This window comes from Plecotus auritus, assembly GCF_963455305.1.
Source record: "Plecotus auritus genome assembly, chromosome: 8".
In the NCBI taxonomy this organism is placed as follows: Eukaryota; Metazoa; Chordata; class Mammalia; order Chiroptera; family Vespertilionidae; genus Plecotus; species Plecotus auritus.
In genome coordinates this window covers 148,955,453-148,971,131 of record NC_137782.1, presented here as the reverse complement: position 1 = coordinate 148,971,131, position 15,679 = coordinate 148,955,453, and the positions used below count along the sequence as shown (strand labels likewise).

The following is a 15,679-nucleotide window of genomic DNA, read 5'->3' as shown; positions in this document are numbered from 1 at the left end:
TAGAAACTTGAGCATAAAAGCAGCTTTTTTAAAAAAAATATATTTTATTGATATTTTACAGAGAGGAAGGGAGAGGGATAGAGAGCTATAAACATCGATGAGAGAGAAACATCGATCAGCTGCCTCCTGCACACCACCCACTGGGGATGTGCCCGCAACCAAGGTACATGCCCTTGACCGGAATCGAACCCGGGACCCTTCAGTCCGCAGGCCGACGCTCTATCCACTGAGCCAAACCGGTTTTGGCATAAAAGCAGCTTTTATATAGTCCAAAAATATTTTAAGATAAAGCTAACAAACATTTTTCTTTCCTTAATGATTAACTAAGGCAGCTGGACAAAGTAGTGACCAAGAAACATTTACATTTAAAAAGAAAATATTTTTATTGATTTCAGAGAGGGAGGGAGAGGGAGAGAGATTGAAACATCAATGATGAAAGAGAATTACTGATTGGCTGCCTCCTACATGCCCCACACTGGGGATCAAGCCTGCAACCCAGGCATATGCCCTGAATGGGAATCAAACTGTGACCTCCTGGGGTTCATAGGTCGATGCTCAACCACTGAGCCATGCCAGCTGGGCGAGAAATACATACATCTTAAAAAGAAGTAAGACATATCTGCAATTTCTGAACTCTCATGTTTTCATTTCTATCACATAAAATATGCATGATATTTAATTCTTATTCTTTCCTACCATTAAGGTGTTAACCAAGTTACCTAAATTTTAAGTCACTAGCATTTTATAAACCCATCATGTAAATAAAATTGGTAAAATTCTAATAAAAATGCATTTCAAAATACCTGCACCAATCATGGTGATTGGAGATTCAATATATATCCATTCATCAGTATATATTCCAGAATGAACAAAGATAAGTCCATCAAAATGAGCTTCTTGTACCCCGCCAAGGGCATCTTCAATTGTATCATAATACTAGAAAAAAATAAGTGTCAATATAGAACTGAAAAATTACCATTTTAAATCCTATAAAAATACAGATCAAACATACCAACATATTTTCTCTTCCTTTATATCTTGCAGGGTTACTGTAGAAATGTTCAGCAAATCCTGGCTTTACATGTGCACCTTTATACTTAGTGTCCAAAAAAAAAAAAAAAGAAAAGAAAAGGACATTACATTTTAAACTAATTTTGTACTGTATATTTTAAATAAAATATATAAAAAAATCCATTATTTCAACTAATTTTCTGTTGCATAGTGCAATGTAAAAGGTGTTCCAGATTTTATATTATTTAGTACTATTCAGTAAGAAAGGACAAGGATTCTCAATCTCAGCACTACTAATACTTTGGAACAGACAGTTCCTTTGTTGTGGGGGCTGTCTTGTGCATTGTAGAATGCTTAGCAGCATTCTTGGTCTCTACCCAGTAGCTACCAGTAGCATCTTCTTCTCCAGTTGCGATAACTAAAAACGTCTCCAGAAGTTGTCAAATGTCCCCCGTGGAGCAAAATCATCCTAGTTGGGAGCCATTTGTAAAGGACTACATAAAAATTATGCTAAAAGTAAAAATTTAAATTTAAAAATTTAAATTTATTGAACACCAATAATTTAAACAAAAGTTCAAACAGACCCATAGAAAGTATAACTGCTTCTAGGCTACTGATGTTTACTGTCAATGTTTAGATTATTATGTCAGCAGTGAAATTGTTGAGTATTTTGTTGGCTGATAAATGTGCACTGGCTTGAAACCTATTCTTGAAATTAATTAAAAAACACACACCAACAAACTTAATTAGCTCAACTGGCATGGCTCAGTGGTTGAGCGTCGACCTATGAACCAGGAAGGAGGTCATGGTTCGATTCCCAGTCAGGACAGACACATGCCTGGGTGTTGGGCTTGATCCACAGTGGGGGGTGTGCAGGAGGCAGCCAATCAATGATTCTCTCTCATTGTTGATATTTCTCTCTCTCTCTTTTTTCTCCCTCTCTGAAATCAATAAGAAAAACAAAAACCCTTAATTATTTTATTTGATGTCAGGTTAAATGTCTGTGTTTGCTCAGTGATAAATATTCCTTTGTAGTATCTATTACTTCATCAGGGTCATTACACCTGTCATCATGAGTGCAGCAAAATGTCTCTCTCAGTAAGTCATGGAATACCTGGAACATTCCCCCTTTTCATAAGGTTCACAAGATAGGTTTGTATGACAATATAAATATCTCCGTGCATGAGTTTAACTTTTTTAGAAAGGAAATTTTATCTCCAAATATATAATATACATAAGGCAATATTTTCTATTTCTACTTCATACCAACTGCTGGAAACTCTCTTTCCAAGGATTTGGATGTTCATATTCTTCTGGATTAATCTGGTAGAATTTGCCAGGTTCAGGATGCATCATAGGACGGGTATATTCAAATACTTCCATATATAATCGTTTCCTGAAGGTGGGAAAGGAATTAAAGAGTTATTCATAAGTAGCCTTTTAAATAACTACAAAAAGTTATTTGAGGACTAAAGTAGTTTACCTTTAGCACCATACAAACTATTGCAAAACATAGAAAAGTACAAAGAAAGGAGATAACCTATACTTTCAATACATTATTATTAACAGTTTACTATATTTCCTTTCAGTCATTTTTATCTACAGTTAGTTTCATTTGTTATAGTTTTGATTTATATAGCATACAAAACCAAAATATTGTATCCTGCTCTTTTCACTTTTTATGTATTGGTTTTAGAGAAAGAGAGGAGAGAGAAAGAAAAGAAGGAGGGGGAGGGAGAGAGAGAGAGAGAAAAAGAAACACTGATTTGCTGCTCTACCCATTAATGCATTCATTGGTTGGTTCATATATGTGACTGACTGGGGATTGAACCTGCAATCTTGATATATAGGAACAACACTCTCATCAACTGAACTACCCAGCCAGGGCACTTTTTACAACATAGCATTTTCTCATGCTATTAAAAACTGTAAAAATCACTTTTCGTGACTATACCCCAACCCTCCAAGCAGACATTATATTGTGTTCACTTAAGTCCATTTCCTTACTGCTAGATCTAATTTCTAATTCCCCACCACCATTAACTATGACATTATGAAAAATTTGTACATAAAGCAAAAAACTTTCAGAAGTGGAATTACTGGGTCAAAGGGCATGCATATTTCAAGGTCATAAATATAACTATCCAAGTATTTTCCAAAAGTGATATATAAAATTCACATTCTCACTAAACTATCAAATTTAATTAGTTAGCTGTTTTAAATTAGACTTAGTTTTGTGTTTTTTAAAAATATATATATTTTTATTGATTTCAGAGAGAAAGGAAAGAGGGAAAGAGAGAGAAACATCAACAATGAGAGAAAATCACCGATTAGCTGCCTCCTGTACGCCCCCTACTGGGGATCGAGCCTGCAACCTGGGCACGTGCCCCTGACCGGAATGAAACCTGGGACTCTTTAGTCCACAGGCCGACACTCTATCCACCGAGCCAAACCGGCCAGGAGCCTTAGTTCTGTGTTTGTAAAAAAATATATATTGATTTCAGAGAAGAAGGGAGAGGAAGAGACAGAAAACATCAATGATGAGAGAGAATCATTGATCGGCTGCCTCCTGCATGCCTTATACTGGGGATCAAGCTTACATCCTGGGCATATGCCCAGACAAGGGAATTGAATCGTGACCTCCTGGTTTATAGGTTTGATGCTCAACCATTGAGCCTCAACGGCCGGGCTTAGTTCTGTTTTTTAAAAGCAATTAAATGAAAAACATTTTACACACTCAGTTGCTATTAACTGATAAATAGCAGAGAAAGTACTTCATTTATTGTTTTATAAATATCACCTCAAGTGACAACTCACATTTGTGATAAACAGGTAACTTAAAATTTACAAGCAACCTAATTTTAATCTTATTTAATTATAATCAACACTTCAACCTCCCTACCATTTCAAGCATTTTGGGCACCAAATAATATATCTCAAGATAGTAAGAAATAAAATTTAACTTACCACAAAATTGGATCATTAGCAAGCTCACTGAAGCGTTTACACACACAAGCTGCTCTACAAAGATCCTGTTCCAGCAAGTAAGAGAAGATTTTTAGAACCACTTCATCTGGCAGTTTCTCCTGAAGATACTGTTCAGCAGGTGCTGCTATACAGAGATTAACAAATAAAATATAAACAACTTATTTATCGTGTTAGTAATGACTTCCCCATTACTTAAAAAGCATAATTTTCGCTCTGGTCAGTCAGTGTAGCTCGGTTGGAGCACTGTCCTGTGCACAGAAGGGTGGTGGGCTTGATTCTAGGTTAGGACACATACAGGAAACAGCCAAACAATGTTTTTCTCTGTTTCTTTCCTTTCCCCGCTCTCTAAAATCAATAAAAACATATCCTTGGGTGAGGATTAAAAGTAAAATAAATAAAAACCATAATTTTCATTTTATCTAATAGCTTTTACTTTGTGATGACAAATCTTTTTTTTTAATATATCTTTACTGATTTCAGAGAGGAATGTAGAAGGAGAGAGAGAAACATCAATGATGAGAGAAAATCAATGATTGGCTGCCTCCTGCAACCCCCACACTGGGAATTGAGCCTGCAACCCAGGCATGTGCCCTTGACTGGAATCAAACCTGGGACCCTCCAGTCCACAAGCGGACGCTCCTTCCACTGAACAAAACTGGCTAGGGCGACAATCATTTTATAAACATTTTCTTTCATAGATGACACATTTATTTTTTTTATCTTGACATTAAGTATTCTCATTAGCTATTATGTACCATTTCAGAAACTGGTGAAAATATACAAAAGGTTTTTTATTTTTGGGTTAATTCTCACCTGAGGATATTTTATTTCCAATGATTTTTTTTTTCCCTTAGAGAGAGTAGAAGGTAGGGAAGGAGGGAGAGAAACATCAATGTGAAAGAGATACACTGATTGGTTGCCTCTCATACAACCCCGATGGGATTGAACCTACAACCCAAGTATGTGCACCCTTGACTGGGAATCCAATCCTTTCGTGGGCAGGCCAACGCTCTAACCACATTACAACACTGGCCAGGGCACAAGGCATATTTTATTTTTTTAAAACATATTTTTATTGATTTCAGAGAGGAAGGGAGAGGGAGAGAGAGATAGAAATATCAATGATGACAGAGTCATTGATTGGCTGCCTTCTACATACCCCCTACTGGGGATCAAACCTGCAACCCGGGGAAAAGGCCCTTGACCAAAATAGAACCTGGGACCCTTTAGTCCACAGGCAGATGCTCTATCCACTGAGCCAAACTGTCTGGACCACAAGGTGTTTTTATTTTTTAAATATATTTTTATTGATTTCAGATAGGAAGGGAGAGGGAGAGAGAGATAGAAACATCAGTGATGAGAGGGAACCACTGATCAGCTGCCTCCTGCATGTCCTCCACTGGGGATTGAGCCTGCAACCTGAGCATGTGCCCTTGACTGGAATTAAACCTGGGACCCTTCAGTCTGCAGGCTGATTCTCTGTCCACTGAGCCAAACCAGCTAGGGCAACACAAGGTGTTTTTATATAACAAACTCAAAGAGGGAGAGGTCAGAGTTGTCATGTTTATCTATATATATAAAAGCCTAAGTGACCAAATGACCAAAGCTGCCCCCTGGTGGTCAGTGCACTCCCACAGTGGGAGCATCGCTCAGCTGACTGACGGATGCCAGAAGCAGGGTTCATGGCTGGCAAGTGCTGCTGTGGCAGCGCGAGCCTCTCCCAATCGGGACTGACTGGACTCAAGCCCATGGTGGCAGGCACAGTGGGGCTGGGATGAGCGGGAACGGCAGGCAGGAGTGGCAGGCGGCGTTGGACTGCGGGTTTCGGCCCAATGCCCACAGGCCACGCTGAGGGACCCCACCAGTGCATGAATCCATATATCGGGCCTCTAGTTCTATAATAATCACTTTCTCAATCCCAAATGAAATACTAAAGTACATTTAATTTAATTTTAATATTTTGGTATCAAACAAAATAAAAAAAGTTACTTGACCCTGTCCCTTAGTTTTCCCATAGGAAATACCTGCCAGATCTTGTGATTTTCCAGATACTCTTGCACGTTTTGCACGATGACCAAAGTTTTCTGTCGTTGAAGTAGAGGCACCCTTCAAAAACAAAATTAAAACTAATTAAGCAAATATTTTTATTTACTTCTAAAAAATGATGACATTCCCTTTCCTTTTTTGTTTGTTTCCTAATAATTCTTTCATTACAAAAAGAAAAGCAGTGACACTTAATTTACCTCCATACTGCTCTTTGTAGGACACGCTGTTCTTTTCGGCAAAAGAGTTTTTCTACGAAGCTGGTAAGGACTGTTTTGTGCACCAGGACCTGATTCTTCTGCAACCATATCTGCAGGTACATCATCATCTGTTATAAACAAAAGCAATATGAAAAATGATATCTATTAAAAAAAAGAGCTCTTATGGATGCAGTAAACTTTTTTATTTTTAAATATATTTTTATTGATTTCAGAGAGGAGAGAGATAGAAACATAAATGAGAGAGAATCATTTGGATCAGTTGCTTCCTGCATACTTCCTACTGGGGATTGAGCACGCAACCCGGGCATGTACCCTTGACCGGAATCGAACCTGGGACCTTTCAGTCCGCAGGCTGACGCTCTATCCACTGAGCCAAACCGGCTAGGGCTGCAGTTAACTTTTTAAAAACTTCCTAAACATTTTTTTGTGGTGGTGGTGGTGGTAAATACAACTTTTATATAAAATTCCAGCTAACTAGATGATAACCATCTGAATGAAATGTTGGCTTTTTATTTTATTTACTTCAAAATAAATTCCAAAATACACCATATATTTAAATACAAAAAAGGAAACAAAATCACTACAAGAAAATAGAAAAAAATATTTTTTTATTACATTAGAGAAGTTCTTTCAAGGTTATGACATAAAACTTGGAAGGCATAAAAAACAAACAAAAACAGGCATTAAAAAAAACAAAAACAAAAAAAACAGGTTCACTTGATGAGGGGCTTGAGAGAAGGGGAGTGAGTCATGGTTAGAACCCAAGAGGGATGGGAAGGGCAACCAGGCAAGGGGTGTCAGAGTCAAAGTCAGGTGAGTGAGGACAATGCTGACAGAGGGACAGCTTGGTATAAAATACCAGATACCAAGAAGGATGAAAAGAGCATCCACATAGAGAGTGGTCTGGCACAGGGTGTTCGAGTTCAAGAGGGGAAAAGAGAAGTCTGCATTGAGGGTAGGGTGGCCCTGGAATGAAGAGTCAGAAAGAGCAGGGAGAAAAGGGTGTCACATAGCAGTGGGGATGGTAGACCTGGAAGACTGTTATACACAATACAGGAACTAAGCAAATAAATAAGATAATGGAAGCTAGATATCTTTTGTCAGAGAGGAGAGTTAAAATATAAAAAGAGAGAAAACTAGAATAAACTCTATGTTGTTAGAGTAGAATGGAAGGTATCAACATAGAACTAATGATTTTTAATAGATATAGAAATGATTTTAGATGTGTGTACGTATATATATTCCCTAGCTCTGTCCACTGAGAGAGAGAGAAAGAGAGAGAGCTAGAAGCAGTGACACTCCAATACCAATGAGCGTGAGTAGCATTTGGAGCTTGGCTTCTGAATAACATTTTCTTCTTCTTTTTTTTTAAAATTTATTTTTATTGATTTCAGAGAGGAAGAGGCAGATACAAACATCAATGATGAGAGAGAATCATTGATCGGCTGCCTATTGGGGATCGAGGCCACAACCTGGGCATGTGCCCTTGACTGGAATCGAACCTAGGACACCCTTCAGTCCGGAGGTCAATGCTCAATCTACTGAGCCAAACCGGTTAGGGCTTCTTCTTTTTTTAATCCTCACCCAAGGATATTTTTCCATTGATTTATTTTTTAGAGAGAGTGGAAGAGAGAGGGAAAGACAGAGAGAAATATCGATGAGAGAGAAACACATCGATTGGTTGCCTCCTGCATGAGCCCCAACCAGGAACCGGGCCGGGAAAGAGCCTGAAACTCAGGTACGTGCCCTTGACCAAAATCGAACCTGGGAGCCTTCGGTCCACAGGCCGACACTCTATCCACTGAGTCAAACCGGACAGGGCTGAATAACATTTTCTATAAAAGAAATAAAGGTTCTTTGGAGAAATGGCAGATTCCAGATTGGGGAAAATACAAGATGAGCCTGAAATACCTTGTGGTAGAAATAATGATGAGGACATGTCAAAAGGACACAAAAGTCAGCCTGAATACTCACCCACTAACAAAATTATGTTGAGCATCAAAATTCATGATAGTAAAGGAATTATAACCCACATTTATGAACAGCAACCCATAAATTCATACTGCTATAAATAAATGAATAAATGGAAATTTGATAAAGAATGAGATGTTTAAAAAAAACTTTAGAAAGGGGAAGACAGTAACTCTATAGTAGAGATGTCAATCAGATAGTACCTTAATCAAGTGATCAAAGTAAATATCATCATTAGTAGGACAAACTGAAACAGTGTGACACCCAATAGCAGCTATATTCTACAGCATAACCTAAACCGAATTGTGAGGAAACATTCGACAAACCAAATTTGTTCTAATTTGTTTTGAGTCATCTTCAGAACTGTCAAAGTTCTGAAAGTCAAGGAAAGTCTGAAGAACAGTTCCCGACTGAAGGATACTAAAGAGATACGGCAACTAAATGCAATGTGTGGTTCTGAACTAGATCCTTTTGCTGAAATGTGGCTATTAGGACCAATAGTGAAACTTAAATGTGGGGTCTAAAGATTAGAAGACAATAATGTGTCAATGATAACTTTCTGACTTTTATAGCTATAGCATGTTTATTTAAAATAATATCCTTGTTTGTAAGAAATACAGACTAAAAATTAGGAGGTGACAGGACAATAGGTTGGCACTTATTCTGGAAAGAAATCAGGGGGGAAAAACTAATTCTAAGTTAGATTGTTTTTAAATAAATAATACATTTGAGTAATACATAAAACACTAGAGGCCTGATGCACAAAGATTTGAGCAAGAATGGGCCTTCCTTCCCCTGGCTGCCAGCACTGCCTTCGCTCCCGCCCAGAGCTGCCTTTCCACCTTCCCATGTTGCCCAGAGGCCCGGAGCTGCTGGGGCAGTGCGGAATGCCTGCGCTGTCGACATGGCAATGACGCAAGCGTCCCGCCTGCCCCCTCGGGGGCCTGCGTATGCAAATTAACCCAGCATCTTTGTTGGGTTAATTTGCATACACACTACTGATTGGCTGGTGGGCGTTGCAAAGGTACAATTTGCATCTTTCTCTTTTGTTAGTGTAGATTAAAAATTCTGCTTGGAAAATTAACACCATAAACAGTTAAAAGAAGCAACACAATTAGGAAAAAACCTGCAACAAATGTCACACAAATGGGTAATAATTTCCTTGTCTACAAATAAATAGGGAAAAGATCAATAATTCAATAGAAAATTGGGCCAAGGCAAGGACATGGGCAGATAATTCAGAATTAAGAAACTAGAAATGAAATGCTAATAGAAATGAAAATGAGATATTTTTCACATAACAAATTATGAAAGATAAAGTTTGGTCACATATTAGTATTATGAAAGGATAATGTGAAGGAAAAAGAGTTCTTAATTGCTCTAAGAAGAGCAATTTGGCAATAGCTATTATTACTTAGCAATTCCATTTCTAGGAATTGATTCTGCAGCTATATTCACACATATGGGCAATGTAGTATGGACCAAGATTTTTATTGCATACTGTTTCCAATACTAAAAGGTAACAAATGTTCATCAATAAGGGTTTATTAAATAAATGATGGCCTAGCTATACAATAAACTATTAAGTGGTAATTACAAGATATAAGCAGTTCTATATAGACTAATAAGGAACTATCTTTAATATACAGTAAGTTTAAAAACCAAAATATACAGTGTTTTGTGTGTGTGGTTTAAGGTTATACATACATATTCTTACATGTGTATATGTTTACTAAAATATAAACTCCATGATGTAGGGAGCCACCCACTGGCCAAAGATGAGACAATATGAGTATCATCCTAGCTAATAAAGAGGGAATATGCTAATTGACCCTCACACCGTGGCAGAGGCGGCACCCACAGCCAATAAGGAGGGGATATGCTAATTGCTGCCACGCCCTCAAAGATGGCAGCACCCACAGCCACAAGATGGTGGTGCTCAGTCCCCTCAGCACCGCTGGGGCAGCAGGCGTGTGGCAAGGCCTGTTGGTATTACAATACCAATCTCAGTAATAATTCTAAACTTTAATAATAATTCTTTTTTTGTGAAATTTCTCTACCTAGCTATATTTTACAATAATAGAGGTGTTTTGAAAAGATGAGGGGTTGTAACAGTGTAATATTAAAAAACAGAGGTTTTTCCAACAGCAGACCTTGGGCAAAATAACATTTTTAAGTCTAAATTTTTTCAATTATTAAAGACGAGAACGGTATCTTGTAATTCCCAGGACTACTGGGCTACTGAAAGGATGTAAATAGAGTAACATATGCAAAACACTCAGCAGTATGTCTGGCTCACATAAAGAGTTCAATAAATGTTTTAGCTATTATTTCATTTAAATATTATTCTATTAACATCACTTTTAAACAAAACTTGGAAAATCAAGTAAGTTTTCTATATACTGCATGCAATGTAGTAAAAAATATAGCCAGTAAGATATAACTGGATATTTGTGGAGTCATCCATTGTAGTTTAATATATGGTTAGTTTCTATAAATGTTTCATGTCTGCTTGAAAAGAACATCTACATTCTATTTTTTAGAGTAAAGTTTAAATATATCTAAAATATCCAGTCTATTAATGCTTGTTCAAATATTCTATACCTTTAGTTTTGTTGTTGTTGTTGGCAGTGGTAGTTTCACTGTCTATTGTCTTTTGAAGAAAATTTCCTATAAAACTTCCTGCTCTATCTGTAGATAATCCATTTAATTTTAGTATGTAAATCTTGCTTTATATACTTTGATGTTATTTGGAAATACAGGGACAAGATTATTATTTCTTCCTGGTGAATTACTCCTTTCATCATTATTCTTAATAATGCCTTTTGCCTTAGAAATCTATTTTGGGCTGATAATATTTTCCTAACAGCTTTTAGCTTTGTTTTATATAAGTACTTTTTTTAAACCTGTATATATATTTTTTGTCATCTGTTGTGAATATTATTTCCTAGTTTGTTGCTTGACTCTTGCTTATTAGTATTTGATAAGAAACATTCATTGTTTTTTGGTTTCTTTGTTTTAATTTAGCAAGGCCTTTGCCTCCTCAATATCATATAAATATTTTATATTATTCTTCTCATTCTTTTTTTAAAAATTTTTATTGATTTTTTACAGAGAGGAAGGGAGAGGGATAGAGAGTTAGAAACATCGATGAGAGAGAAACACTGATCAGCTGCCTCCTGCACACCCCCTACTGGGGATACGCCTGCAACAAAGGTACATGCCCCTGACTGGAATCAAACCCGGCATCCTTCAGTGCACAGACCGATGCTCTAGCCACTGAGCCAAACCAGTCAGGGCTAAACCTGTATTTTCAATGTTTACTTTTGGGTCCTTACATTCACTCATTCATTCATTCATTCATTCATTCATTCATTCATTTATTATTTTTATATATATATATATATTTTTTTTAAATTTTATTTTATTGATTTTAGAGAGGAAGGGAGAGGGAGAGATAGAAACATCAATGATGAGAGAGAATCACTGATAGGCTGCCTCCTGCATGCCCCCTACTGAGGATCGAGCCCAAATGTCAGGCATGTGCCCTTGATGGGAATTAAACCTGGGACCCTTCAGTCCGTAGACTGACGCTTTATCCACTGAGCCAAACCAGCTAGGGCTGGATCATTACTTTTAAAAAATATATATTTCATTGATTTTTTTACAGAGAGGAAGGGAGAGGGAGAGTTAGAAACATCGATGAGAGCCCTAACCGGTTTTGCTCAGTGGATAGAGCGTCCGTCGGTGGACTGAAGGGTCCCAAGTTTGATTCCGGTCAAGAGCATGTACCTTGGTTGCAGGCACATCCCCAGTAGGGGGTGTGCAAGAGGCAGCTGATCGATGTTTCTGATCGATGTTTCTCATCGATGTTTCTAACTCTCTATCCCTCTCCCTTCCTCTCTGTAAAAAAAATCAATAAAATATATTTAAAAAAAAAAAAGAAACATTGACGAGAGAGAAACATTGATCAGCTACCTCCTGCACACCTTCTACTGAGGATATGCCCACAACCAAGGTATATGCCCTTGACCGGAATCGAACCTGGGACCTTTCAGTCCACAGGCCAACGCTCTATCTGCTGAGCCAAATCAGTTAGGGCAGTGGTCGGCAAACTCATTAGTCAACAGAGCCAAATATCAACAGTACAACGATTGAAATTTCTTTTGAGAGCCAAATGTTTTAAACTTAAACTTCTAATGCCACTTCTTCAAAACAGACTCGCCCAGGCCGTGGTATTTTGTGGAACAGCCACACTCAAGGGGCCAAAGAGCCACATGTGGCTCATGAGCCGCGGTTTGCCGACCACCGAGTTAGGGCATGGATCATTACATTATAAATTCAGTTCTTCTTAATCATTTATTGCTAGCCAACGCTCTATCCACTGTGCCAAACCAGTTAGGGTATAGATCATTACATTTTAAATTCAGTTCTTCTTAATCATTTATTGCTAGATTTTCTTTTCCTTTTCAGCCCAAGCAAGAATATCTGTCTAATCTGCTATATAATCCACCTGATGCCAATTTCTATGATTATATTTTTAATTTCAAAAGTTGCTTTGGCCCTAGCCGGGTTGGTTCAGTGGATAGAGCATTGACCTGCGGACTGAAGGGTCCCGGGTTCGATTCCAGTTAAGGGCACATGCCCCGGTTGCTGGCTTGATCCTGGTGGGGGACATGCAGGAGGCTGCCGATCAATGATTCTCTCATCATTGATGTTTCTGTCTCTCTCCCTCTCCCTTCCTCTCTGAAATCAATAAAAATATGTTTTAAAAAAAGTTGCTTTGGTTTTCCTTTTTTAGGCTTATTGTTTCTTTTTCATACTGGTCTGTTACTTCACCATACTTCCTTTTAAAATTTAAAAAATTTTTAATTTAATTTTTATTTTTTTAATTCTCTTAATCATTTCACAAACTCATTTAAATTCTCTTGTAGATTGTTTTATCACTGGACACTTTTTAAAGTCCAAACACAATCAGAGAAGTTGTTTCAGGTTTTAGGCTGCACACCTTGGTCATAGTGCTAGCTGTATTCAGAACAGGCCCAAGACCGCATTTCCTATCCCTATATGTATACTAAAATTCCACCAGAGACCCAGTAGGACAGCGGTTGCCAATTAGTGGTATGCAGATCACTGGTGGTCCGTGAGGTCCGAAAGGTTGGCGACCGCTGCATTAGGACATATATCCAAGACCAAAAGGTCCTGTGCTATTTTATATAGCAGTACCACCTCCCTCTTACTGCTTTGATTTGATATCCTTCATTTCTACACCTGGGAACTTCATTCACTTTTTCCTTTCTTAGGGTTTAGCTATGCATGTGAGAATGATATCAGCTTAGTTTATCGTGCTGTGAGTTATCAGTCAGTGAGCCAGTCAGTTTCATTCTCAAATTTTTCACTCCATACAACCCTCTCTCTCACCCCACTCCAACTTCTGTTTAAAACTGGTAATTATTATTAGTTCCCACAAATATCTGAAGCTACAGTAACCTCAATTTCCCATTCATAATCAGTCCTATTCTAAAGCATTCCAAGTTGTTTTATAAAGCATTGTATTGAACTCTTATTTGTGCTGTGGTAAAGAATCTGTACTAAATTTCTATACAATTCTCATAATTAATTACTTCTGAGCCCTGGCCGGTGTGGCTCAGTTAGTTGAGTGCTGCCCTGTTCACCAAAAGGTCACTGGTTTGATTCTCGGTCAGGGCACATACCCAGGTTGCAGGTTTGATCCCTGGTCTTGGGTGTGTATGGGAGGCAATTGATAGATGTTTCTCTCTTGCACTGATATTTATTTTTCTCTCCCTCCCTCGCCATTCCTCTCTAAAATAAAAACATATAAAAATACAAAAATACATTACCATTCACTGACTATAAGGTACAGTGCCAGAAGGTATTTACAAAGGGGTCATTCTATTTTTTTTTCTAATTAAAATAAAAAGATTGATTTTAGAGAAAGATAGGAAGGGAGAAAGGAACACTGATTTGTTGTTCCACTTATTTATGCATTCACTGGTTGATTCTTGTATGTACACTGACTGGGTTTTCGAACCTTCAACCTCAATGTATCTGGACGATGCTCTAATCAACTGAGCTACTGGCGAGGGCAGGGGTCATTCTGAGAAAATCACTTGGTCACTATTGTAAGCAAGAGAAAAAGTTAAAAAACAATCTCTACTCATTAGTGTCTTCATCTTTGGAACTTCTGTAGTACTGTATATATGCCATATATTCTTTCCATATCATATCATAGCGGCCTTGTGTTATTGTTTACTTTTTTGGCATATGCCTTACTTTCCTAACAAAATTATAAGCTCTTAGGGTTAAGGCCCCTCCCTCTTTTATATTCTTCTTCAGTGTTACGGTGCCCAATAAATATTTATTAAATGTTGGTTCTCATCTATGGAGACCTTTTAATTTTACTCAGTTCAAGTAATTTTTCCAAGAAACCATCACTACTGGTGGGCTATGATGACTTACATACTACTTTATAGAAAATAAAAACCCGACAGGTACTGTTTCACTTCTTCCTACCTCTGAACTCATTTACATGTACATCCATTATTTTTTGTTTATTTCTAAAATTATGGAGGAGTATTCCCCAGAACTGATTTAGCACATCTGAAGCAAACAAAATATTTGTTAAATAATCCATGGTAGCTTATCTGGCTCCTAACCAAAAACCAAGAAATCATGAAGGATTGGTTATGGTTTGTCCCAACAACGAAGTCTAAAAACAAGTCCTCAACATAATATTTTGTCAAAAATTTTTTTACTTTTATAGCTTTCACTTTTACCAGGTGTACCAGTTAATAATGTGGATTTTTTTAAATAGATGTTGATATATATGTGATTTGATATGTATTCTATTTTGTTGTATTGACAGCAAGCTTCAAAACTTCATGTCAAGCCGAAATCGGTTTGGCTCAGTGGATACAGTGTCGGCCTGCAGACTGAAGGGTCCCGGGTTCGATTCCGGTCAAGGGCATGTGCCTTGGTTGCGGGCACATCCCCAGTGGGGGGTGTGCAGGGGGCAGCTGATCAATGTTTCTCTCTCATCGATGTTTCTAGCTCTCTATCCCTCTCTCTTCCTCTCTGTAAAAAATCAATAAAATATATTTTAAAAAACAAACAAAAAACTTCATGTCAAATTTTCTGAAGGCGTTAACATCATAGATATTTTTATGCTTAAAAATGTCAAATTTTGTGCCAAAAAAAGAGCATTTGCAGTAAGTTTTTATTCAACTTTTTTTTTTTTAAATATATTTTATTGATTTTTTACAGAGAGGAAGGGAGAGGAATAGAGAGTTAGAAACATCGATCAGCTGCCTCCTGCACACCTCCTACAGGGGATGTGCCCGCAACCAAGGTACATGCCCTTGACCAGAATCGAACCTGGGACCTTTCAGTCCACAGGCCAACGCTCTATCCACTGAGCCAAACCG

General features: G+C 37.7%; 1 protein-coding gene across 4 annotated transcripts in view; it reads right to left on the bottom strand.

Moving 5' to 3' along the window:
* The window catches only part of FBXO11 (F-box protein 11), a 91,870-nt gene that overhangs the window by 24,146 nt on the left and 52,045 nt on the right, over positions 1–15,679 (bottom strand). For 2 of the 4 annotated variants that reach the window (XM_080683257.1, XM_080683259.1), the window contains exons 2-7: positions 6,243–6,370; positions 6,024–6,105; positions 3,979–4,123; positions 2,278–2,407; positions 1,013–1,096; positions 804–936 (exon numbers count right to left, since the gene is read on the bottom strand). In XM_080683257.1, coding sequence (XP_080539383.1) covers positions 804–936; positions 1,013–1,096; positions 2,278–2,407; positions 3,979–4,123; positions 6,024–6,105; positions 6,243–6,370 — 702 coding nt within the window. The remainder of the gene's footprint in view (positions 1–803; positions 937–1,012; positions 1,097–2,277; positions 2,408–3,978; positions 4,124–6,023; positions 6,106–6,242; positions 6,371–15,679) is intronic. The other 2 variants (XM_080683256.1, XM_080683258.1) reach the window with 2 other exon arrangements.